This window comes from Coloeus monedula (assembly GCF_965178545.1).
Source record: "Coloeus monedula genome assembly, chromosome: 1".
Classification (NCBI taxonomy): Eukaryota; Metazoa; Chordata; class Aves; order Passeriformes; family Corvidae; genus Coloeus; species Coloeus monedula.
Window position 1 is genome coordinate 97,895,525 of NC_138781.1, and position 27,010 is coordinate 97,922,534.

General features: G+C 44.6%; 1 protein-coding gene across 1 annotated transcript in view; it reads right to left on the reverse strand.

Moving 5' to 3' along the window:
• Positions 1-26,248, reverse strand: part of PARD6G (par-6 family cell polarity regulator gamma) — a gene marked incomplete at its 3' end in the record, with an annotated part of 63,533 nt that extends 37,285 nt beyond the window's left edge. The window contains exons 1-2 of the mRNA XM_082294625.1: positions 26,174-26,248; positions 13,194-13,416 (exon numbers count right to left, since the gene is read on the reverse strand). Of these exons, the coding sequence (XP_082150751.1) occupies positions 13,194-13,416; positions 26,174-26,245 (295 nt within the window). The 5' untranslated portion in view covers positions 26,246-26,248. The remainder of the gene's footprint in view (positions 1-13,193; positions 13,417-26,173) is intronic.
• Positions 26,249-27,010: the final 762 nt, after the last annotated feature.

Genomic DNA, 27,010 nt, shown 5'->3' on the forward strand with positions numbered 1-27,010 from the left:
TATCAGAGCAGTGCAAAAGCTGTTCACCTAGCTCCTAGTGGGATGATAAAGAGTTAGGTATACAACTTGCACATCACAAGAGGGAAAAAAAAAAGCTTACCCACCTCCGGCTGTTGGGAAAGCAGGATTCTGCAAGTTGCAAAAGCTCATCTGATTTATCATGGAAATGATTACATTATTCAGGAGTGGCTGGTGGCAGTGACTGTGACACCACCCTGGCAGACACACCACCTGTGTGAACTGGCAGCTTAGCAATCATTGGTCTCCCACCCTCTGTTTCCAAAAAGGCACCACTCTGAAGAGTGAAAAGCAAAGCTCCCCACAGAAGCTCTACACTGCAAGCAACTTGGCGGGCTGTGCTTCAGTCACTCTACTCTTCCATGCCTTACAACAGAACTTTATTTTACTGACATTCAAGCTGCCAAAGACTGAGATTCAGATAAACACAAGAAGTGTAGACAAATATTACAACCACTCTGTTTCTTCCAAATGCCAATATTCTCAGTGCTGTTGACACTGATAAAATGCTTGTACTGTATACTGTACTTTACCATCCAAATTCAGCATCCACTCTCCTTGTGATGTCCTCCCTGGTAGGGTTTCTCCAGAGCCATTCTAGCCAGACTGTGGGATATCAGCTACCTAAGCCTCTCAAATTGCTGTTCAGAACAGCTACTGTTCCTGCACTTGCATTTTCAAGCCAGCTGGTTGAGAATACTAAGTGTTATAGAGTTAAACTGATTATTTGTTTTTAAATTATTCATGTTTTAACTACATTTAAGGAAAAGTCTTTAGGCAAAAGATCTAGGAAGCAAGGTTTTGCAGATAAAAATCTGTGTGAATTTGGAACTGAAGTCTTTCTAAAACCTGTGAGGTTTTGCCCTTTTTTCTTTCACTCCAGTTTTCCCACCCCCCCTTCTTTCTCATAGATATTTCCTATGCATTCTCTCTTCCCCTGCACTTCGAATTTTACTAAAACTTTGTGTTTGTGGGAGGTAGATTCTGGAGGAAACCTCAGAGATATGAAGATACAATCTCAGAACCATGAGACCTCCTGCAAGCTGATGAAGCAGCCAAGTGCACAGTCAGAAGTTAGGTGCCATGTGAGCCCGAAGAGGCCCAGACTGCATCTGAACAGGGACAGCACTTTCCCTTTGACCCTGAACTCTGCCCTAGTGCTCTGCACCAAAGTGCACCAACCTCTGGGTCACCTCACAAAGCCCATCCACGTGCACTGTAGCCAAACACCGTGTTCAACAGGACAGGGTTCACTGCATGCAATAACAAGCATTCCTGATTTATTTTAGGCTGCATGAAAGCTAATAACATAAGCAAATCTTATGTTTGCCTTCAAACAGTACAAACACTAAGAGTCAGGGAACAATGTCTCAGCAAGACAGCAGGAATCAAATGTGAGTAATCACAGAAGAGTTTGGGTTGGAAGATAGCTTTAAAGGTCATCTAGTCCAACCCCCCTGCAACAAGCAGGGACGGAGATGCCATTACCGCATGGCACAGAGCTGACACAGCCTTATCATGCAGGAGGGATGCAAAGCCATGCCAGAGCCTTTGTGCACCTTACAGACATGGGACTGTAGCAAGCCACCTTTTCAGACCTTTGGATCTCAGCACAACCCCTGAAATACCTCCAGCAGCATACTCTCCACAGTGATTCCTCCTCAGCAGGGACGCAACCTCTGCTTGTTACTTCCATGTGCAAGCAGCTAGCCAGCAATTTATGCTACTGACACTGATGTGCCTCGTAAGGCCAGGAGGCCTCTAAGGCAGGGAGACCTGATTTGCTGGAATTGCCCAGTTCACACCAGTTGTGAGACCCCACCAAGGAAAGGTACCATTCAGCAAGATGCTGGCAAGCAGCCTAGCTAACCTAGGTTACACTAGCAGGTTCCCTCTCACAGCTGCTGCTGATGCACATACATTAAGCATCTTCATCACACTGATCTCTTTCAGCTCTCTTGGGATATCCGCATGGAACTGAAGTGGTCTGAAACAGAGGCAATAACATTTTGGCAGACAGATGGAGCTAGTAACTCCGATTTTCCAAGATAAGCACACACCCATAAACCAGATCAACAAGACCCAGGAGCGGGCTACCCACACACCATATGACACCCATCACGGTAGAAAGGCACCTGCAGCACACTGTAGCTCCAGTACTTCATCATGATGCAATACAGCTCTGGGATCTCAGGATGCAACTGGTGAGAGGAAGGGTGTGGAACATCACCGCCACTTACTAGCTGAACTGGGACCAAATGAGGTACAGTGCTAAAAAAAGCCACCAGGGAAATTATTATTCCAGGCATCCAGAGGCAGGACAAGCTAATTGCAGGGATGCTCTCCACATGGTCTGGTGATCAACACTGGTGAAGTCCACTGTAAGACAGGGCTTCATGCACACCTCCAACAACATCCTTCCTCTTGCTCACCATCACTGCGCACTTGCCAGAGTTGATGCAGATGACACGTACCCTTGCTGAGGGGTCATCTGAGCAAAGGAACACGAGTTTGTTGTGGCAAGCTGTTTCCTGTGATCTGCACCCCATGAGCTGGCTCCTGTGGCCAGCTGCATCTGGGAATGTTTCAGAGACAGGAGATGGGTTCTGATGTACTGCCAAGCCACTCTGCCCACAGCAGCACATGTTAAATCACAACAGATACCCAGTCTGCCACTTCTCCCAGAGCTCCCCCTCTCCTCTTCTCTCCATCCCTTCTAGATGACATGGCGTGCCTGTGAGATGAGCTTATAAACCTCCCTGTACCCCAGAGTGCCCAGCAGCGCTCTGTACAACAGAGAGCAGCGTACAGCAAAGAACAACCTCTAACACAGACCCTCTATTACACCCACAGGTACCACGCTCCTGCGTTATTCAGCATGTCCCCTGCCAGGTGACAGGAAACTGCATGTGGCAGGGGAAGGTGTGCTATGGTATGGTAGCCAAGGAAGGAGAAATTAAATCCCACTTTAAGCAAAATACAGCACAGGGAACTAGTGTTCTTCTAGGGGGAAGCTGGGACCCTCAGGACAGCCTGCAGACAGCTATTCGATTCCTCTCTTTCAGGGCAAGAAATGTTAACTCTACACATGGGTGACAAAAGTTGCCAGGTAATGCTGTCACATTGCCTTTGAAGTCAGCCAAAAGAACAGAGAAGGGAAAATTCCACAACACTATCACCAGCACCTTTGCATCCACAAGCAAAAGGCAAGAGACCTGAACAGAAAACTAAGTTAAATTCAAAAGTTCCCTTTTTTTCCAGACTCACAGCCCATTACAAGCACAGATACCTCAGAAAAGCACCAGCCACACAACTACTGAAATCAACTAAAAAAAAAAACAATCTGATGTGCCTCTGGGCTTGGTCTATTTACACAAGAAGTGTTAGCCAGATCTAGTGAAAATCACGACCAGTATTAGCATTTTCAGTCACCCATGCACATGTTAAGCTCACTAGCAGATCATTGTCAGCACTGTTTGGCCTCAATTATTGTCTGTCCAGGGCAAACATTTGGGATACTTTTGGGTACAAGCTGATAAATGGAGACATCATGTGGTTACCCCTACAGAAAAGTAACTCCCTCATTAAAGAACCTCATGGATGAAGAAGCAACTTTTGAACCATAGCACTGCATGATCCAAGTTCAGTCTAACACTGGAAACAAGGATCACACGTTCTGTAAGCAGTACACATAAATCCTGTACCCGAATTTGATGTATAAAGGCTGACTGCCTATGTCCTATCTTCTCCTCTCTAACATGCAGGGAATTTTAAAATGCAATGAGCACACTGAACCAGTATTCAGTGAGCTTTTAAGTGACTGAAGAATAATGCAGATACAGACACTCTTCCAGCTACTGATATTCTTTGTCTCAGCTAAGAATTGTTTTGAAACAAAATTTTTAACATTTCTTGTTGCATGTTGTACTCCAAATGCGCTATACTTCTCCCCCCCCCCCCCCCCCCCCCCCAAAGGATAAGGCATGTTGGAGTTATGCTATTTCCAGAAATACGAGCTTAGGAACCTCCCATTCTTAATTTTTATTAGCCACAAAGGCACTACCCTTGGACTTATTTATGGGCTCTGTTATAAAGCATTCATTTATTCACTCAGTGTCAGAAAGAATTTCTCCCAAACTGCAAGAAACTTTATGGTTTTCTGATTAACACAACACATTTTGTTAATGCAACAGGTTTTCCTCCCCTTTACTCATGTCAGCTGCATTTAAAACTACACCTTAGTAAGCACACAAAAGCAAAAATGCAGAGATTACATTATTTTGTAAACAAAATCACTGCATAATACTACTAAAACTACCAAATTGCTTGTCAGAATGAAAACAAAGCCACGATAAACCAGGGTAATAAAGTGAACAAATGGGTTGCCACCAGTGTCCATCCTGAGGTCATAACTAACAGACCTCCTCTTAGGACACCTCCATGGCATCCAGGGATGAGGGAAACAGCTTTAGTCCTTTTCAAATCCTCAGCTGGTAACTCAGCTTTAAAGGAAACAGTTGTGTTCACCTACAGCAGCTGAAGAGGCAGAAAGGCTTGCTCAGAGCTCGCCGCTGCCAGCAGCCAGGCAGCCTTGCAGTGCCCGTGCAGAGATGGAGCTTTTCCCCAACTCCACTGAACCCCAGCTGATTTCCAAAGACACTAAACAGTACGGAATTTCTTATTTACATATAAATTCAAATTAAATAATCATTTTCCTTCAAAACTTTACATTTTTTTTTTTTAATACTCAAGTAATGTATTGTTTCTAATGCAAAGGGATAATCAGAGAAGAAAACTAACTGGTCCAAGACTCACAGAAAAAGGCCAATTCTCCCCACTAAGTGTTAGTTCCATACCTGTTCTGTCACTGATCTCGGAGTCTTTTTCTAGTGCTGGGAGTAAAACAACACCAGCACTTGTGTGCTTTCACCTAACACACTCTCCTGCCCAGGGAGCAACAGCATTGCAGAGCAATTAAAAAGCTGAGGCAAGGAGTAGAAAGCTGACAGCTGAGAGGAAGAAAAATGAAAGCATGGGAGAAAAAGAAGAGAAAAACTGCAAAAAAATTGGGGGTGGTGGAGGAAATAAGTGGTGAAGAAGTTATTCACATGGAGCTTTTAGAGGTTACTTAATATCAGCATATGGCAGGGGCCTGAAGAGCAAGAACAGTGAAGTTTTCTAGGTTAATAGTTTCCTTAATATTCCCACAGGATTCTTTACTACTCTAAACATAGCACAGAGGAAAAAATAAGATCCAAGGAGATCATCATCAGGGGCAGGTTCAAGAAAGGGTTCTTTCAACCTCCTGCAAACTGCTTTCTCTCTTGGAGCTGAAAAATATCCAGAGTTCTTATGCAGTATTAATACTGACACATTTAAATTTGAAACATGCAATCCCAACAACACAGGTAGACTGAAGACAAAAGAGAAGGTTTCATTTACTTAAAAAAAATAGTTTGAGTGGAGCTATTTGTTGAACTATAGTTGGAGTTAATTTTTCAATGCCTACTACAAACACCTAGCAGAAATATCCTTCACTGCATGCTTGTTTTCAGTGCAAGAGTCTACCAATTAAGTCATCCCAAGACCTTTAATGTACTTAGGAGTCTAGAATACTTCAAAAATTTAGCAGAAAACCTGCTCCTGAAGGCCTGAATCTTGAGTTAATATTTTTAGTGTGCTATCTACCTTAATTCACTACATGAAAGCTACTTCAAACTTGTGAGGTCTTGTCAGGTAAAATCTGGTGTCAAAGAAGGGACTGTCCATTCTCATTATTATCTGCATATTATACTTGTTTCCATCACTCACAGAAGGGAAATGACAGCTAGGCACAACAGGAAAAAACCTGAGCCATGAGCAGGAAACAGAATCTCTTGTTTTGACTACTAAGGTAAGAAAAGGTAAATAGTGGAAAATTCCCCTCATACAGGGACCATAACAGAGGTGGATCATTCAACAAGTCTTCCTCACCACTGTTTTTATACAGCCAAGCCACCTACCAGAGTAGCTTCACTATCTTAAATAAAAAGCATCAGACCAAGGAAGGAAACAAGAAATAGCATTACTTGAGACTATCTGTGAGTATACATAATTGGGGAGTTCTTGTATTTTGTTTTTTTTTAAGTACCTTCAGGGCAGCAATCCACAACTATAAGACAACAAACAGAAGTTTGGAGGGATGGAAGAGCATTTAGTTGCTTGTTCTTATGTGGGTTACAATCTGAAGATAGGCATGGAGTTGAGGAGAGGCTCCTATTAAAGGCTGCACAAGTTCCCACTGTAAACAAGTTTCTTTAGCCTTAATTCAGCACAGTCTGTGGTGCTGGTATGAGCTTGATGCAATTTTTAAGACTGTGAAAGTCTATTTTTATTCTTAATATAGTTGGTTATGTGTATTTATTATTAAGTTATAAAACCTTGAAACTGAAAACAAATCCCATGTAGCTTTAACATGGAAGTGCAACAAATGTTTGCTGTTTATGCCAGGCTTCTGTTCTGTGCTTACTGTACACTGCAACTGCAAATATTTATGCAGTGCATATTTCTGTGACAGCTCCCACTATCAGCTATCGACCGACCCCACAAAGCCTAGCTGTAGGCTGTGCTACTTCCACCCCTCTTTCACTGAAAATTGTTCCTTAGCAGCTGTTCTGGTTGCAATTAAAAGTAACTGGTGATGAAAATCAAATATCCTCATACTCTAGAAATTGAGTTTTTGAGGAGAAGGGAAGAAGCAGCCCCGCAATGGCTCTGCTCAGCCACCAGGTATCACTAACCATGCCAGCAACAACATCCAAGCCTGTTTTTGTTTATGTCTGACAAGCCAGATTAAAAACTTTATGTTTTTAAAGTTGCTTAATAAACCAGTAGAAACATAATGATTACTCAGTCTCATCATTTGCACATGAAAGGTAGAACAGAGAAGTTACAGTAATTTGTTGCCAGACTTCACTGGAACAAACAGCTGCATTTTACTTATCTTCAAATATCAAAGGACTTGAGTGGGACAAAGATTACTTGGCTTGACAAGCTTTCAAAGACCCCTCCAGCTCAGAACCAGAGATGTTTCTGAAGAAAATCATAAAAGGATTTAATATAAGCCTAGCAGCAATTCCTATTATACAAACACAAAATTTACCACCATCGTCTAATCTTGTCAAAGCTAAGACAAGATGCTTTGCCTCCTTTCCAAATCCAGTGGAATTGCACACTTCCAAAGGTTAGAAGCAGGCAAGTTCTTCCTCCCAGGACAGAACTCGCTTCATGGCAGTGTTAAGCTGCTTTAAACCTGCCCATCCCATGCTAGCTCCTCACTCAAGCAACTTGTTTTCTGCTGAAGAGCTGGCTCAGGGAGCTCAGCCACTGGGTCACATTAGTGCCAGGGCAGAGGCCATAGGGTAGCAGCCCTGGGACAGTCTGACCAACAGCAGAGCCACATCCTCCAGTGCACCCATGAGCTACCGAGTGCCAGCAGTTTCTTCTTCACCTTCCCACCCTCCTTATACAGGAGCAGACAAACTGAAGACCTCATCACCATCTCTGCACTTAAAATTTATTTTATTCCCTCAGACTCCTAGCAGACCATTGTGAAAATCTGCTCAGCTCAACCAAAAGGAAGACCAGAAGGAGCTCAGTATTCTCCCCCCCATACATGCTGCAACCTGCTTTATTTTTCAGTATATCAAATACCTTTGACAAGAGCAGTAAAATCACATTGTTCTTGTTTGGAAATAAAACATTTTGAGAAAGCAAAGTCAATGCCTGTACTGCAAAACAAATAGGAGGGTTACTGAAGAACCAAAAAGATGATGTGAAAGAATTGAACTCAAACTTTTGTAACTGTACCCACTCCAGAAGGCTGAGCAGAGAGTTAAAAGTTCTAGGTAGCTGCTGCCTCAAAGCCAGTTTTTGTGTTTAACACATGTGGTTAGACAGCCAACAACCATTCCTGGCGATTATCTGCTCAGAGTACGAAAGACAATAAAACAACCCACCATCAGTTTTTCAGGCAGACCTGGGCATGATTCCCATTAGCACATTTTTACTTTAAAACTGAATGTGATTGCTCTGATTTTATAATACAAGAAAGCTAAGCACAGATGTTGGTACTTAGAGCTGAACAAAACTTTGCCAGGTAAATAACGAATTGCAGAATTATGAACTGCTTCTGAACATGCACAAATATATTGCATGGCACAGCAGTTCAAATACATCAGTCACTATATGTAGTTGAAGAAAAACAGTATCTTCCAATCTTTACATTAAAACAAGCCAAATCCAAAACCCAACCAGGTAAATGCACATTTTTCCCCTGTTGATTTTGGATCAAGCTTTAAGTGAGAACTGATGGTAGACAGCAGTTCTAACCACTCAAGGAGGAAAGCAATGGCTGGTGTTCAGTACTGGGTTACTGTAACAGTAATGGACTATTAAAAAACGTAACTACAAAAGAAAATATACCAAGTTTCTGAAGATGATACTTGATGGCTTTTTACACACTCAGTTTTCCAGACTGCAGAATGCAAGACAACACAGGTATTAGAAATCATCAGCCTTCTCTAACTTCCATCCACGTCAATTAACAGCTGCAGTTAATTTGTGGTATTTACTAATTTATGATGTAAGGCCCTGCTCCATTTAGCTGTGGAGTGTGGTTTAGGGTTTTGGCTATTAGAATGCTCTTCAGGTTTGTTCGGATTTTTTTTTGCCTTTCATGTTCCTGCAAGAAGTGTAATACTTGACAAAGTTAACCTGACATACAAATTTGTCACCTGACGCTTCAGTGCTTCATCTGTCTCCTACTTGCAGGACACTTCTAATGAAACCATTTAAACCTTTAGAAAGCTTTAAAATTAACTTTACTGCTGGAAGATTGTGAATCTGATCAAGAATTTGCTTTATGACTGACAAAGTGCCCCCCCGTTCATTAATTTATTGTTACTTTTATAGAATCAGAACATACCTCCTGCTGTGATGGGGACAAAACAAAAAGACTTCTCAGGCGAGTTCACTTGACCTCAGTCTGGGATCAAGATGAGACCAGACAGGCTGTGCACCACCTCTCCCACCTCCTTTGCAACTTGAGTTGCAGCAGATTTTCTGTTACTGCCCATGCAAACCCTGACGACTGGTAGGAAGTGAAGGTCTGGTCAGAAGCAGCCTGCATCGGCTCTCCCAGAATCAGAATCATTAGCCTGGATTTACAGCGGTGTGCTCAGTTAACCACTCTGTTCATTCTGCTTGCTGTACTCGGTCCTGGACATACCACTTGGAAAAAAAGAAACCTTGGGAAAAAAGCACTGCACAGAGTACAGGGTGATCAGCTTGTTCATTTTGCCACACTTCCTGAGTTTCTGAACTTTCTAGGTTGAACACACCTCAGTAGGTAACCAAAGCAAAAGAGGAGAAATTCTGAAATCTCTTTTACTTGGTAGACCTCCATTTACATCCTTATACCTCCCCTGCAAAGTTCAAGGAGTTGTTTGAGGCAGGTTTACCATGAAGAACTCATTATAATTCTGCTATTTATTCCACTTTATTTAAGATGCTCCAACACAGATCAGCTTGAACACATACTGTGCCTGAGAGGCATTAAGGCAAGATTTGATGATAATTTCATTCCGTTTAATCATACAAGAAATAATGTAATTCATTCACAGTATGTAAACCTCCTTTCAGTTTTTCTGTTTTATATTTCTGCTTGAATTCATAGCTTACACTTAAATATTTTTGCAGTATACAAGAGATTGTCTCAAGTGCTGTAGTTTAGACACAGACCAAACAGTCTTGAAAAACATGATCAGCATCATCAGATAAGTTCTTCCTTGATGCAGTTCTTGGCTAAAATGCAAGAGTTCAGTTACTATGGAGCAAGTCAAACACATCCATAAGAGTTCCTGCATTATTCTGAGGTCCTTGGGACATCCATCCCTTCCACAGCAGCAGACACCTTCCATAGGGAGTTCTGTGTATGTCTGGTAGCAGTTACAGCTGAGTGAACAAATCCTCATGCTCAAAGCATCAATTGATGTAAATCACTACTGTACTAATGAAGCCAAAAGAGCCACATCAGTTTGCAACACAGGACATGACCCACACTTGCAGCCTGGGAAAGCAAGTCAAAGGAAAACTGCTTTTTCCTTTTATAGCCTGGTTCTCTAATCAGGATTTTTGTCTGCACTGTAATTTGGTATTGAAGGAAAAAGAAAAAAAAAAGAGCACCATACACTTTCAGCGGACAAATCACCATGAGCTATAAAAACTTGCTATAGCTGAATTTACTCAAACATAACCTGCAAATGTCCCAGATTCTTCAAGACCCAAAAACTAGGAACAGCAATTGTTGCAAGCACACTGGGAACACCAATTCTAGTCCTTATTAAAATGGCTGGCTGATAAGCACTAACATCCCCTGTGTGGGACTATTGTGATCCTGAAAAATCTGGCACTCAGGAGACTTTTGGAAAAAAAAAAAAAAAAAAGGGGAACACAACAACCATCCTACAACCATCCTACACCTGGACACCAACCAGGCATGAAGAGTCCAAGCAATGAGCACAATGTTTGCATTTGGGGACAAGTGAGAGAAAGGCTTTTGAACTGAAAAAGTGCAATACTAAGCTCAGATGAAAAACACCTAGGCAAACAGAAACATCAAACTAGGAAGTTATTGCTCTATTACTGTGCAAAGACTAAGTTACCTATTTTGCCCCTCTGAGAATGTTTTAAGTGTTTTAACATGGTTGTAAAATTAACCTGACAAGAGAAAGGATAACTCAGCTATAAACTGGGAAAACAGACAGGATGACTAATCATGCAGTTGATAAACAGTTTGCTTTGCTAGAAAAAGAGACCTGACCTTCAACTATTCAGTCCTTCTATGCCTGCATACTTCTGCTGTGTTCCCTGAAACCCTCCCTACTCTACAACACTGCGAGAACAACCTCTGGCAGCCAGCTCCCAGGACTACTCCCACTGCAAAGCAGCGATCCTGTATCTTCGAGAGTCTAGAGAGCCTGCGCTCTGCAGTCTCCTTCAAAGTCCCAAGAGACCACTGGTCACATATTTTACTAGCATCCCTGTCACCCTAATTTCCTGCCTCTGAAGTCAGAATTTAGGGTGTGAGCTGAAGCTCTGCAGGCACACCACATTCCCCAGAATGGTACAACAATTTCTTGGTGCTAGTCACCTCGTTCTCTTATGCAGGCCTCCAACAGAAGGACTAGCACTGCTGTCATCCCAGTCTGAAAACAAAGAAAGCAGCAAAGCAAAGGAAAAAGAGATGAAAATTTCGCTTTCATTCTGGAAGGAAAGAATTTCTAAAGGCTTTGTCTAAGCAAAGGAAATGAGCATGACTGTTAGGGACCATCCACAAGCATGAATCTCAACTGCTAACCTCAGGAGTCCCTTATGAAAGCTAGCACTAAGCAAAGGGATGGGCAAGAATTTACTGTTCCCTTCAGCTTTACAGAGGGAGAAGGTGTGTTGGGAAAGCTTTCAGGCTTTGCCACACGTGAGGAAGAACAGGTCTTCCTTCACTTGTCAGCATGATCCTTCTCACTGAGCAACAGGTAAAAGAAAAGCTTTTAAAAAAGGAAATAATGCCCTTTTCCATTAAGATTACAAGTTAGAAACCCTCATAACCAGCACACTGATCCTAGAAGAAGAGGGAGAATTTTTTCTATATGTAGACAACAGCTCTCTGATTTGCCTACTTTCGTGATCAGCATTTCAGTGGCAACCCCCTCCCAGTGCAGGGTTAGGAATACTCAGTTTCTGCAGTCTGTCCAAAGCAGAGCAGGGACAACTGTGTTCTGAACAGGACTGATCCAGAGACATGAATAAACTTGAACTGAAGTAGGCATGACAAAGTCACACAAAGGATTTCTCATGACTTGACCCACCATGAACATTCACAAGCCCTAACAGGCACTGCAGGAAGACCTAATTGGATTTGTGATCCACATTTGCACTTTCTGCACAAGAAGGAGGAGCAAGCTTTCTCCCATAGACTTTTCCACTCACCTAATAGACACACCAACTAAACTGCTCTAAATCCTCTTAACTGCCTCCTTGAGCATCTAAAGAGCACATTTTTTTAAAAAATCACATCTAAAAAGTGGCAGACAGTATGCTCTGAACAGACAGGAGCCACACAGCCCTGGATGTATTTGATAACACCAAATCAAACCACACACTACACCAGTTCACACTAATGAGCCGGCTGGAGCCTCCTGCTAAATCCTTATCAGTACACAGCAAGAGTTCAGGCCAAGAAAAGCTACATGACTGCTCTAAGTCTCAAATCAAGTCTTGTTTCTGAATCTGTTGCTGATGAGACTTTAATTCCAAAAGCCCTGTGCTATAAATCACTACATGACTGAAAAAAAAAAACAAAACTGGAGGAAGTGAAGTGTTAATACAGTGTTAGCTTCCCCTGGGATTTAAGGAGCTCTGTGAGAAGACACCTTGCTATAAAAGCAAATCCTCTTCTGAAGCAACTGCCAAACGTGGTCCTTAGGGAGAACAACACACAGGCCACTTAAACCTGATGTCATCTTGACATTCAGGCAATTCTGCCCAAGGTTTGCTTGATGATTCAAAATGGGAAGAATCAGCACTCCTTAGTGTAAGGACAGAGGGAAAAAAAGTCATCATTTGCCTGTTTGCCAGGTTAACTAAGTCAAACAAGATGTCATTTGTGACAATTTTTTTTTTCCTTTCAGAACTTACACATCTGTTTGCATTCATACACTACCCTGGCATGAATAACTTGGGTATGACACTGACTATCAAGATGGACAGATAAGATTTCTAGATGTGAAGTAGTAGTACCAAGATCCCCTCCCTCCACCAAGTGGAATGGTGCACTTGGCATGCTCAAGTGATGACACAGTACCAGCAGCAGAAGGCACATTCCCCTCAGAAAATAAAGGGGCTCATGGTGATTCTCAGCATGGTATCTTTCAAACACCTTACAGGCAGCAATGCAGTCCCTCTACCTGCTATGAAGCCATGACATTCCTGGCAGGTGCAATGAAGTGCCTGTGAGGAAGAGCAAGATGGCTCCTAGAAGCCTCTTACGTAATTTCAGCCTTTAAATGGGTGCCACAAACCCACTCTTCCCCTTGCCATAGCACACTCTGAGGCACTGAAATGAAACTGCATCTTACCTTGTCTTTGGATAAAAACCCTGAGCAGTGGATGAGCACTTGAAACAGCCTTGAAGAAGTTGTCATCATTATTAATAGGGAGAAGGTCTCCATGCACATCAGCATATCCAATCATCACTTCCAGGTTGGCTATGTGATGAATGTGAAGAATTAGTTTGTAGAAGTCTTCAAACTTTCCTGGCTTGTAGCGATCCAGAGAGAACCTTCTGAACTCTGCCCCAAACTGCAAGAGAAAGCAAACACAGCATCAGCAGATGTGTCACCACAGGCCAATGCTCCAGTTTGGCATTTGAACGTGGTATACCTCACCTCTCTTTTCACAGAATTAGAGAGCCACAGAATCAATCAGGTTGGAAAAGACTCCTGAGATCACCGAGTCCAACTTCTACCATTCAAACCTATTCCATGGTGCTTACAAGTCTACTAATGGCCTTTTAGGCCCTCCCATTAGAACATAACCATGGCTACCAAGACACCACAGGTATATTCAAGTGTTCCATCTTAATATTTTAAAAATGTGATTTCTTTTAAGTTTTCATTAAATCCTCTAGAGGTTAACTGAATTTGTAGGATTTAACTTTGAAGGTCCATCATGCATTATCATCATCTCAGGCATCCACAGAGCCATTCTTCTCCAAAGCAGAAGTATTCACTCTACTGCTTTCAAAAGAAGTTACTCAGCTATTCAAACAACCTTATAAAAATTCTTTGCACATTTCCCATCAATACCACTGGGATTCCAACCACAAGACCTTTAAAGAAGCATGGTATGTGAGCGCACAGCTTGTTATTAGAAAATACACTCACTCTACATGACCCCTGAATTTCCTGGCAAGCCATGCAGCAGAAGGAAAGTTAGTTTTCATGGCTTTAGTTTTTTTGTCACTCCACTGGTTTTTATTTTTAAAGCTTTATGGACCATTAAGTGGTTGTCAAAAAAAAAAAAAAAAAAAGGGAGGAGGAGGGTGCGATTTGGCACAAGAGAATAGAAAATGTTATAAATCCATCCAGCTGTTTTAAGTAAGTCAAAGTGATTGGGGAGACAATTTCAAAGGACTGATATTAGAAACAAAATATGCTATTAAGGAGGGAAAAATCTGATCCTCTAGTTCAGGAAATTAAAATAATGAAAACAGGAATCTAGTCAGACTAAGCAGCTTAAACCACCTTTCTGGTACTTTCAATATTTCAGATTGTAGAATATGAGTAAACTACTGTTCATCAACCAAACCTCTAAAACCATCCTAACTCACTCTTGCACACATGGAACCACAGCCACATATCCAAGAACAAGTAAGGCTGTAACTAGGACCTCATGGAAGTTCTTATTTGCAAAGTCAGCCAATACCAGGGCTAGAAACCAAAGACACAAAATTAACAAGCACAAAAAGAAATGAAAAAGGGGAGAATCCTCTCCAGACAAATTCTTCCTCAAAATGGAGAATGACTTGCTTAGAGGTTCTCAGCTGTTAAATCAACCATACATGCAAGCCACTCTTCTGCTGAGACTAACAAAAGTATGAATCATCACCATAATCATCTTCAAGCAAAAAGAAAAAAAGAAGCCAACATAACCCTATTGGCTTTGGGCACAAGCATGTTCTCAAATTACTTCCGCAGTTATGAAAATCCCACTCTTGAGCATCAAAGCCTAGTTGTGATCATCTGAAAGCTTGTTTAGTCAAATTATGCTGCTTGTTTGTAATATTAACTGCTAGTTCCAGTTTGGATTTCAGAGTGCCCATCCAAATGCACAAAAGGCGAACAAACCACAGCTGGTTCCAATGGAGGAAAAAACGTTCCTCCTTTGTCCTCCACCCCCTGCTCCTCCCCAGAAAAATCCAAGTGGAATCTTACTTCTGTGGACACACTTCAAACCAAGTAAGAAAAAGCTTAAGCCTTTTTATTTAGTAAGTATCTTAAAGTTTTCTTTTTCCTAGATTCAAGCTAGAAAAAGGCACCTTCAATTGTCAAGTTTAATATCTATCTACATGATAAACGAAAGGGGCAGGAACAAGGTCTTTGAAGGTTTTGCTTGGAGCTGCATCTACTGCTCTACACACCTGAACAGGAATCCAGGATTCCTTGGGATTCCTCTAGCCAAAATGCCAGGGCGCTCAGATGCCAATGGCAGTAACCATTTGTTTACTGGACAGCTTGTTTAGGACCATTAGCACGCATGGTACCTTCGAGGAAGCAGCTGCTGTGCAATCTGACCCCAGGCAGTACAACACCCATCCTACACAGCCCCCTCAGACCCGTGGTCTGCTGGGGGAACCCATCCATCCTGCTCTGCCAAACACACAGCCAAGGCAGGGGTCAGGTCCTGTGCAGGGACATTGCATCCAGCAGGAAAGTGACATGGAAAAGGACAGAGGAAAGAACTAAGGATGGTTACTAGCACTTGCCTGGTATGACCCAAAGCTCAGCTTAAGTTGCCACATGAGAAGACAACTGGCAAAAGGGCCAAGCCTCCCAGCCTAGCCCCTGCAGGCACACTGGAAACTACTGGATCAGTGGAGCCTGACATGTGGGAATGCCATTGCAGGCTTGGGGCACTGAGGTCTGACAGGAATGCTGTACAGTCAAATTGACTTGTTCACATGTTCAGCCTTAGGAAAGCCCAAGAGTCAATTTCATTTGCCTGGGAATAGCACAGTGGTAAACAAATGCAATAGATTTCACTTGTGCTTTCTGCAAGACCCAGCTTTTTGAGGCAAGGGAGCTAGAAGGTGATTCTCTAAGGAGAAGGGAAGAGACAACAGATTTAAGCAGATAATGAGAATGACTTTCTTTTTGTTTAAAGGTTAGTATTACTGTAGTAATAGTTTAGCCGATTTATTCACCCTGTGCATATACACAGGCAGCAACCACTGTCAGCAGGTCTTTTCAGAAGAGGGGAAAAAAATGCTTCAGCTCATTCATCATCCCTAATGAGGCTGATAGAGAGTATCACAGTAATAATGGGATTTGCAGTACCACTCAGCTTGGAGACCGGGTGCCCTGCATTGTATTCAGCCAGGATTTCAAGATAACATCCACCGTGTATCTTACAGAAACTACACAGTCTGGTAGCCAAAAAGACTGCCTGCTTCTCTAAGTCACAAAGTTCATCTTATCATATCCCTTCACAGAAAGATACACAAGGACTGGTGTCTGCCAGCAAAGTCTCTGCCAGAACAACACTGTACCGCACTGTGTGATAAACTAACAGTTTTAACAAGCAGATTAGTTTTCCATAACGAAGTAAATTACTCAGGCCTATTTCATTTAAAAGAATTTAGTCTGACTGAGCTTATTATGACTGAAAAATCCAACTTAGAAAAAAATTGTACATTTTGTTTCACAAAAATAACTTCCATCCCAAGATCCTCAAAGTATCAGCCAACCACTATATTTGTTGTCTGCAGTGTCATGACAAAAAGCACACAACAAAATACATCAGGCAGGAACCCCGAGCAAAAACAGATGCCCAGAAAAGTGTTCTGATAAAAGTTGTGTTAAAGAGGAAGGAAGACACAGCTAGCTGATCAAAACTTACACAGGCTGATCAAGAGCAATCAACTGCTTTCTTTGGCTTTTTTTCTGGCTAAAGGGTACAAGAGGTCAGAGGAGAGGAGAGAGCAGCATTTTGAGGTTTGTTTACTTAGAGAGCTGTTATTTTGTGAAATGAAAGAGTTATTTGCAAGCAAAAGAAAGCAAGTATTTTTTTTTCTTTAAATTTTAAGTTTCAAGATGTTTACAGGGCCAAAAATGAAGCCCTGTGTTTATGAGGTGCCATCCCTCTAGTTTATTGCTGGCTTTGAAATCAGGCTATTGTAATAAGACGACATCAAAGAACAACATTTAGCAATAAACATGAATTACATTAGCCACCTACTTCTCTTATGGAGTAAAAAACTCAAGAACAGAAAGAAAACTAAACACTTTCATCCTTGCCCAGACTGTAATTTCTGCTTGCATGTGAGATTTTCAAAACTGGGAAGGCCTAGTCAGGGATGCATTATCAGTGAGAATGAGCAGAGGGCAAGAAAGAGGAGGAGGGAAGACAGTGTAAATGGTTTTGCACTTGCTGACTTCACCTGGGACTTCAGAGCTCTGCTGTCACATTCATGTCTCTGTTTCTCTGTCCCCTTTTTCTCCCACAGTTACATCTTCCCCAGCTCACACAGCATTCTCTTGCTCTGCTCCCAGGGTCAGAGTGGCTGTCACTAGTGCCAAGATGCCACCAAACAAGAAGATGGTCTCTGCAACAAGTTCTCTCCTCAATGGCTTGCTCCACAGCAGCTCTGCTTCACTAAAATTATCGAGCTGGTGGAATTTCACGTTCTGCTCAGTCCCCTGCTCACATCTCACTATTTCTTTCAATAGAGAGTCACAGGAACAAGACAGCCTGTCTTCTATTTGCCCTTCACAGAAATCCCATCAGAGACACAATTTCATTACCTTCTCCCCCAAACATTTTTCCTGATTGACATCATGCCGTACTTCTACCCTTCTCCCTTCTATTCCCTCCTTTTACTCTCCCAGAAAAACACAGCCATGCTTTAGTATCTTAAATGCTTAGAATAGTTTCTCTTACCAGAGGAAAACCAGTGGTTCCCCTTCTTTTTCATGCTTCTTTGACACAATGCTTCACATTTCTGCTTTTCGTTGGAAGAACAATCTTTGTAACTCCTTCAACCCTCTCCAGTGGCCTGTCCTTAGAAGAGAAATTCTTCTTTCTCTGGTCCCACCACCCTCAGATCACCTTCTGCTCATGAGATGCACCTCTCATTCAATCTCACATAGATGTCTTCACAGGTGCTCAGCTGTCAGCTCAAGGGCAACTTAAAGCCAAGGTTACCCTTTCCCCTGCCTCAGTTACCTTATTTCACAATTTTTGGGAACTAGACCACTACACTGCCTATTTTGACTCACTGCCACATGGCAGCCTGTGAAAATAAGTTATCCACAAAAACAATTTTATCAGCCTGTTTGTTCGAACCGATCATCCCTTTCTTTGCCACCCTTGCTCCAGTAGTTCCTCTCCTATCAGGTCACCCACACAGCTGTTTTATCCCTGCCATCTCTGCCGGCACTGCCTCCAAGCAGCACACTGCCAGCCTTCCTCACTGCCTCACCTCTTGATATTTAAATCCCCAGTGCCATTCTCCTTCAAGAAACAATCATTCACAGGAAAGCAAAGCCCCTAAAATAAATCTGTGATTTAAGTGCCAAGTCTACCTTTCCAAAAGTAAATCTCTTTCCTTTTTTATTCCAGTCCCCTGCATCTCTGGGAACAAACCAAAGTCTGCCTGCAAATGATAGAGACCAAGGTGGTCCTGTATTGTCAAGCAACACACACTATCACACCACAGAGCTTAAGCACAAATACAGCACAGGATGCATACATCCATGGCATGCCACCACCAGCATGAGGGGGAAAAGGAAGATTTGGCACCTTGCCACCCAGAGGGACAAAGGAATCAGGTCTGGTCAACACTGTGATAAGCCCGTGAGCCTAGCTTCCTGCAGAAAGGCAGCCCTGCCCTACTACAGGTCTCTAGCAAGAGCAAACCACTTTCGGAACATTTACTCTGAGCTATCTACGTGGATACAGGAAACTTGTAACCAGTAAGGGCTCTGGCTGGTTACAAACTCATTTAAGACTCTTTTAGCTGCTGCCAGAGGTTTCCCCATGAGCTCGGTGCCAGCAACAGCTGCAGAGAAGTAATTTGATGCACATGCACGCACACCCCTGGCCAGACCTGCAGGGGGACTGGGAACAGCTGTGCAGGGCAGAAGCAGGAGGGATGGCACAGGGCTGGGTGGCCCTGGGGCTGGTGCACCACACCCTTCCCCAGACATTTCTGCCTGAATTAACTTCAGACATTTCCAATGGGAACGGGACTACCTCTGTACCGGGAGATCTTGCCTTCACTTAGAGGGAGGCAATGTCTCCCGAGGTACATTTCATCTTTTAACTGCTGGCCTGCCATTGTAAAGATAATTAGGGGCAAGTAGTCAATCCTTGGAAAACCTTTCCTAGTTCCTAAAAGCTCAGATTAAGTGCACACAAAGTCTCTCACAAAGGGAATGATAAGGGACTACAGAGAAAGGCACTATTAATTGCACCTCTGAAGAACTCCTTGGAGGTGGCTAGTCCTGGAGCCTGTTAGACAGAGCCTCCACAGGTATTCTAACCTCACACGGGAGACATTCCTTTCTGACTTGGCTGTAAACAATATTTAATTTTCTGAGGTGCTCTTTAAAGTTGAAAGGTCCATTGTTCCGTGTCCTTTAGGACAGTTTCAGTGTGGCGAGACTAAATTTGAGAAGACTACTCACGTAAGACAGACTGGCTGGACGAAGTTTTAAGCAGATCAGAAATTCCCAGGTTACTAGACTAAAAAGTATTACAAACAGGAGAGAAGCTGGAGGCAGGATCAAGAATGGGAGAGTATGGGAATACTGGAACACGAGGTAGCAGTCCTTGCCCTTCTGGTCAGTGCCAACCATCCAGTTAGCATAGCTAGCACCCAAGCCCATACCAATATACTTGCTTCAGGAATACTGTTGGAGGAACTACCATCTTTCTGTGACTAGACAGAGACCTGAGACTACACAAAGCCTGAGCACCAGAGCACATCCTCCACTACACACAGAAATGCTCTGACACACCAGGTAGCTCAAAGCACATGTTCCAGCCTTCCCTGTATCTCCTACAGGCACTACTGCTCCCACAGCGCCAGAGTACGGGTTAGAGAAGAGAGTAACACTGCGCTGGTGCTTATTGCGGCTGACTCCTGAACAGAACTATCACAAGATGACTTGTCTGTGCAACACTTATCAGCTGAAAGGTTTGGCCTCTCATCCGTGAAGGGCAGCAAGCATGCACAGAATGCACTGTTGTGGCTCATCTGAAAGCTGTGGTCACTTTCTCTCATGGCACCTAGTAGACAGACTTAAGGTTACTAGGTATGACCACTTCAGAAAGCTATCCTACCATGAAAAACAAATATTTGTAATGAGAGAGGAACCGGGAGTTTAGTAGGTGCTATTTAGCACATCAGAATAAGCACAATAGCTGCTGTGAGAAGCCCAGCAAAATGGGAGGGAAAGGAACAGAGGCAACCCTTCTTAAGAGATTAATGTTTACAGTCTCTCTCTTGACATGTTTTGCAACAATCCAGACCATCTCAAGTTGCTATTACTGTGGCACACTGTCTTCATTTGAGAGGGGGAAGTACTGCGGTTTTCTGAGTCCGTGCCACATTTGGTTTGCATATAATCGAATATGTTTTCAAGCTCAAAAACAGAAGTTAAATCAGCTGGTTACAGGGCTTTTTACTGCACTTGTTTTGGTTTTACTCCAGGTATGACAAGTATGACCTTAACTTGGAAGAATCTAAAGTACTGCTTAAAGACTTTAAGCAGACTTAAAGTCTGTTTTAACATTCTGTAGCGTTTTCAAAGTGTGCTGCTTTTTGATCTATTCTGAAGTCTGCTACACATGGAAAACTTTTCTTGAAACTTCAGAAGGCCTGTACAGCTTCAGGGTTAGAGTGAAATCAAAGTACAAAAGTCTGGAAAACACAATTTGTAGACCTCTCTCAGTTAACACCAGACAGTGCAGAACCAGACCTTTAAAATCTCTTTAGAGGGGCCCATTAAAAGTAAACTTGCTCTACTGCTATTGCTGCAGTTTTAGCACTGCTTGGTGTTACACTTCATACCTTTCAAATACACAGCGTGCATACATGCACTGCCACAGCTGAACAGTCATGTGGACAGGCAGTACCAGCAACTTTGGCAGGGGCGAGGGGAAGATGCAAAAGGTTTAAACCAGCGATCTTTATGTAACAGCACAGGCACACTTCTTCTAAGATGGGGAGACAGCACTTGAGCAGGACAAAGCACACACAAGCTGTTTGAATGCTACACCTATCTGGCAGCTGGGCAGGCTTGCTAAAGCACTGACTGCTACACATGCCTCAGACCAAAACACAGTCTTTCAGCTGCTAGTGACTTTGTAAGAGCACAGCTGATCCCAAACATGCTTTTTGTCTTTGAACACCGTAACAGTACCACGTCTACCCACGACACATCAGAAAATTATTGAAAATGTATTAAAAATCCATTTGCAGCACCCATCTAAACACCAACATTTAATGAGAGCCGAAACAGGACAGGAGAAGAGTATGAAAAAATATGGTTATAATTAACTGGTTCTATTTATCTTAATGAGTTTGTTTACAGTAGTAGGATGTTAGTCACATTATTGTTGATTTGTAAATCAGTTTGCAATGCAAGAAAACATGACACTATTAATAAGGCAGAAATGCCACAGTCAGCACGTGAGTCAGGTAGCCGTGCTTTTACACTCCTCAGCCACTATCAAAAGTTCCATTGTCCCAGAGGGTTCATGAACAACAAAGGGTTCTTTTGCAAAGGACTTTTATCAGGGAACAATGAGTACATTTAGTCATTTTTGAAATCATGAAAATTAATTCTTACTAGTACATACAGTTTACAAGAATTCATATAGCAGTAACAGAAAAACAGTACTCTGCTGCTTTTCAGCCAGAAACATGGAGCAGTCAGTTTCAAAGGGAAAAAAAACCCAACACACACTTTCACAAACAATTCAAAGTGCTATCATTTAAAGGCCTGAGGCAATCTTCTACTACTCCAACATATCTAAGAGACTGGAAAAGAAATACACATTTGGGCTGATAGCTACCCTCCTGTTTGAAATGCTGTGTATACAATTCAAGGGAACAAAAAATAAAATCTCTTTTCACTCAGCAAGACGAAAGAAGATTGGCTACATGGAGTTATAATCAAAGAGAAGTTCCACCCCTAATGTAGGAATTCCTATTTTAAAAGCATTTGTTCTTCTGTAGGCTTATACTCACAAGCAAAGAAGCCTGTAACCTCTCTGTAGAGCTAAAGACAGAAAATGAAAAATAGGTTAAGAACTCTGCCTGTGGCCATGAGATCCCAAACAAAACAAACAGAAAAAGCCCCACACATTGCGCTGGAGCTCTTGGTAAAAGGGAAAAAAGGGTCATCTGGAAACCTTTTTCAGAGATTAGAGGCAGTTTCTTGAGAGGGGACAGATACTTCACTTGTCACCCAACAGAGGAAAGGAGCCAGTGAGTACTAGACACATGAGAATACACAGTTGTTCTAAGCCAGCAAGATAATGTGTTTTCAGATCCTGTCTAAAAGGGCTGAAACATTAATCCTGAACTACAGAGACAACACCTAGATAAGAACGGAGCTTCTAATTTATTTTGTCGTGAAAGACAGGACAGAAGGGCTAAGGTGGAATCACAATTCACTTAATATTTTCCTATGACATGTGCCAACTTCTAAGGTGGTTTCTCTTTACCCTTCCTCTTTTCTATCTAGCAATAAGCTTTGAAGTGTTTTGATTTTAAGGCCAGCTCTCTGAGGATGAGGCAGAGGAAGCGAGAAAGCAGGGAGCCGGACAGAAGGGTACTTCTTAAAGCAGAAGACTGCAGCAATTTCCACCACTGCCATGTCTGAAAACAGAGGTGTGCACAGATAGCGGAGGGTTTTCACCTTCAGTATTTCCTGCAGCACAGAGATCCATGAAGCTTTTGCAGCACCTTACAGTCACACAGAGAAAAAGTGACCTGACACACACCAAAAGTAAAACACAGTGCCACAAAGCTCACCCTTCTGCAATAACACATAGCCAAAGAACATATCGCTGCCAGTGTCCCCGCCATGTAGTCACAGACATTAAAAATCCACGGACACAAGAATCGTGAGCTGAAGCATACTTTGGGCCACGTTCCCAGCAGGGGGGATGGGTCAAGCTAGGTTCAGCAGAGGTGCAGGCTGGTTCGGACCCACTGAATTCCATCATCCACAAACCTCACAGGTCTACTGGACAAGAAAAGAGGAATACCGCCTGCAGTTTTTGGCCGTTTGGCACAAGAAGGATGTTGAAAACTGGAGTGAGTTCAAACACCAAGATGCTCCCTCCTTCTCCTTCCCACCCCCCATCCTGCTTTGTTTTTAACAACCCTCTGGCACACATCAGGAACCTTATAACTTGAGGATACTTGGGGATTTCCAGAAGTGTCTTACCCAGTATGATACTTAGTGCTGACAAACTCTCCCCTTCCAATAATCAAGGCATAAACTGGCTTTCAAGAACTTTTTTTTGGAGAAAAGGAAAGAAAGTCAGAAAATCCAGGAAAATCAGATTTCACAGGAACTATTTCTGAATTATGACTAATGCAAGATACCAGCTGGATGCCGGTTTATCCTTAAGGAAGGAACCACCTGGTTATCGTAACAGAGTCAGGGATATCAAAACCCCAGCATCTGCAAACTATCTCCCATCCAACTCCCCACAACCATTTTTGCCAGAGCTCCCTCTGATCAAACTCGATCTTCAGAGGAGAAAAGCTATTTCACACCATTGTGTAAAAGCAGCACTCTCTCACACTCAGCTCCTCTGCTAAAAGGGATTCCACCTGCCCACGGACTGCCACTTCCCCAGCCTTTGAAAAGCCACCAAGAATCCCTTGATCTGTGGCCAGCAGCATGCCCCGGCGCAGCGGCTGAGCTGCACCCACCTCCGCTCACCTGGCAGCCTGCGCTCGCAGGCGATAGCTGCAAAATCATGAGTTCTCAGACTCAACTTTCAAGTTCTCAGGCAAGCCCAGACAGGTCTCACACTTACAAAACACAAGCAACTAAGTGTTTAAAAGGTTGACTACGTACGGCTACCAAAAGTAGCATTACTGAATCTTTCTGTATCCCCAGCTTTAGATAGTCCCCGCAAACAAAAAAACTCAACAATCCCTATTTCTAAATGATCACAGCACAACAGCACAGTAACCCACAGGGAAAGGGTGCCAGCATCACAACTGACCCTACAAGATCACCGTGTTTTTGTAACAGGTATAAGGTCTTTATACAGTACCTCGCCAGGTACCATTGGCCAGAGCTTTGCACTGCACATCCTTCAGACCATTGAAGAGTAACTCTGTGACAGGGAACCTACGAGCTTTACAGGCAAAATAAAACCATCTTGCAATGTCAGCACCAACAGCCTGCTGCATCAACAGCCTAGCTGTTATTGTGCCCAAGGCATGCTAACAGTAAAACCCACCAGCACCAGGAAATTCAACAGCACAGCTTCCACTGACACACACTGCAGGTTCACGGATCATCACTGGGTGTAGGCCCTCAAGAGGGTATTTTGAAGTTAGCCTCTATTTGAAGTTTTCTTCCAATGCAGTAGAGCTCTCTGTAGTAACTTCTGGGCTACCAGCAGTGACAACCGTGAGCTATAGAAGGCCTTCAAGTAAACCCCTCCCGCTCATACAAGTTTATTTTCCTTCCCTCTAAAAATCCACAATCATTCACAGGCTTACAACCTCCCTATATATCACTCTGTGCCTATAGAACCAGGTAGGATTCACTTACAGAATTCCTGCAGCTGTAAGGGAAGCTATGAGCTCTTTACTATAAGGTTGCTTTCTGTTAATAGAACAAACTCAAGCTATGGCAATATTGAAGTAGAAGAGAGAGGATGAACTTAAAAGTTCTCGTATGCAGTCAAGGCTTTAGTTTAAAGCCAACAGAATGCAAGGGGTATAATTCAGTAGACAGAGACAGGATCTGGAGCTTTTGGGAGCCACAAGGAATGTCGTGGGTGGGTTACATCTTAGAACCAGTACAAGCCGAACCAAAACTTTCCAGCTACAGAAGCAAAATGGAACTTTCTAGGCCAGTTGCACCCTTTGAAGCAGCAACAGAAGGTTAGGAAATAAGGGCCTGAACCCACATTTCAGGTGTCATGTTTAGAAATGATTGGAGGCTCCCTTGCACACAAAGTACTTCTCCCGCTGAAGCCATCTCTGCTCTGTGCATTGCTCAAGGCCATTTGATCTGAATGCACATTTTAACAGCAGCAATGGACAAAAATGAGCAGCACCAAGCACAGAGTCCCAAAGACATCACCCTCAACACCATCTCAGCAGGTGATCAGGGACTCCAGGAAAGGCTAACGTTATCCATACTCTTTTCAACTTATGCACTACCTACACCTTGCCTATTATATGTGTATAAAACACGGACTTCCAGGGAGATTTCTCACTTTTGCTTAAATGCTACTTATTTTTAACCTCAGAGGTGCAGGCAAGATTTTGACGTGCTGGTTCAACGGAGAGCGACCAAAGCTTATAGACGAGAGCTCAGCAAGACCAACGTGAGGCACAGCCACCCGACACCATCCTTCGAGGCGGCCAGCTTCGGCAGCCCTGCCGATTTCGGCTCCTTCCCCAACACCACCGGCGTGCACAAGCTGATGCCGGTGCCGGCATCCCGGCACAGCCGCCGCAGGAGGGGGAAGCTTTCCGCAGGTCTCTCTCTGGCTCCTCCGGCTCGGACCTACAGCGGGACTGGAGGGGGGACCCGGCCCTTCTCCCTCCCGGTCCTCCGCCCCTCTCCTCAGAACGCGTCGGGGCACCCATCCCGCCCAGCGGGAGCCGGTCGGAGCACCGAGGGGTGAAACATCCCGGGCTGGGGCGGGAGCGGCACCGCCGCCGCGCCTCCCGCTGCCCCCGGGCCGAGCCCCAGCCCGCCCGCCAGGCGAGGCCAGCGGCGTTTCCCGAGCCGCCCCACGAAGTTACCGCCGGAGTCCCCGCGGCGAAACAAAAGATGGAGCAGGAGCGGCGGGCGCCGCGCCGGGGGAGGGCGGGGAAGGGTCGCGCCGCCGCCTCCGGCCGGGCAGGGGCGGCTCGCCGGGAGCTGCGCCCGGAGCGGTGATCCCGCCTCTCCGCCAGCCGCCGCCAGCCCGTCACCGCTCTGCGGGCTGCGCCTGGGACACGGCTCCGGCCGCACCGGGCGGGGAGCGGAGATACGGGGAAAGGAGGGGGGGGGCTCCATTCATTTTCGGGAGCACCACCGGGCAGGGGCGCTCCCGGCCGAGGCCGCGGTCTGCTCACCTTACTCTTCACTTCCACCGCGCTGCACTCCAGATACCGCAGAGTCTGAGATTTGTTGAAACTCCGGTTCATCTTCCCGGCCCCGCTGCCTCCCCTTCCCGCGCCGCCGCCGTCTCCCGCCCGCCCGCCGCGGGCCGCGCGCCCCCGGGCCGCCCGCACGCGCCGCCGGCCCCGCTCGCGCCGCGCTCCGCTCCTCCGGCCACTTTGTTCCCGGCGCGCGCGCGCCAACGGCAGCGGCGGCGGCCGCAGGATCCGCGCGGGGCTCGCGCTCCGGCTGGGCCGGCGGCGGGCGGGCGCCTTGGGCCGCGGGACACGCCCCGGACACGCCCCGGACACGCCCCGGACACGCCCCGGACACGCCCCGGACACGCCCCCGCGCCGCCCGGACACGCCCCTCGGCGGCCGCGGGGCTCGGGCGCTCCCGGCGGAGCTGCCGCGCTGCGGGAATTGGTGCGGGAATCGGCGTCTCGGGCGGCCGGAGGGTCCCGCTGCCGCAGCCGCGCACGGAGCACAAAGCGCACCGCGGTACTGCCGGACGGCGGCCCCCCGGGTGGCCTCCCGCGCTCGGAGGTGCCCGTTGTGTGCCACAAAGGAGACCCGCACAAACTTTTCCAGACAGCGCTGATTAATCTTTAAAGAGGGTTGGGATCTGAGAAGGTGCTGCGAGTCATTAATTTGAGACCACAGATCACCAGGTTTGGGAGGAGAGTTTCCACCACGCCCTCCTTGAAATAAATCGGTGGACTGCCTCCCTCTGCTAGCAGCTCTTACTAATTAGGTAGGTTATTAATTTGAGAATCTCGAAGGAACTTAACTTCTTTCCATCTCCTGCCAAGG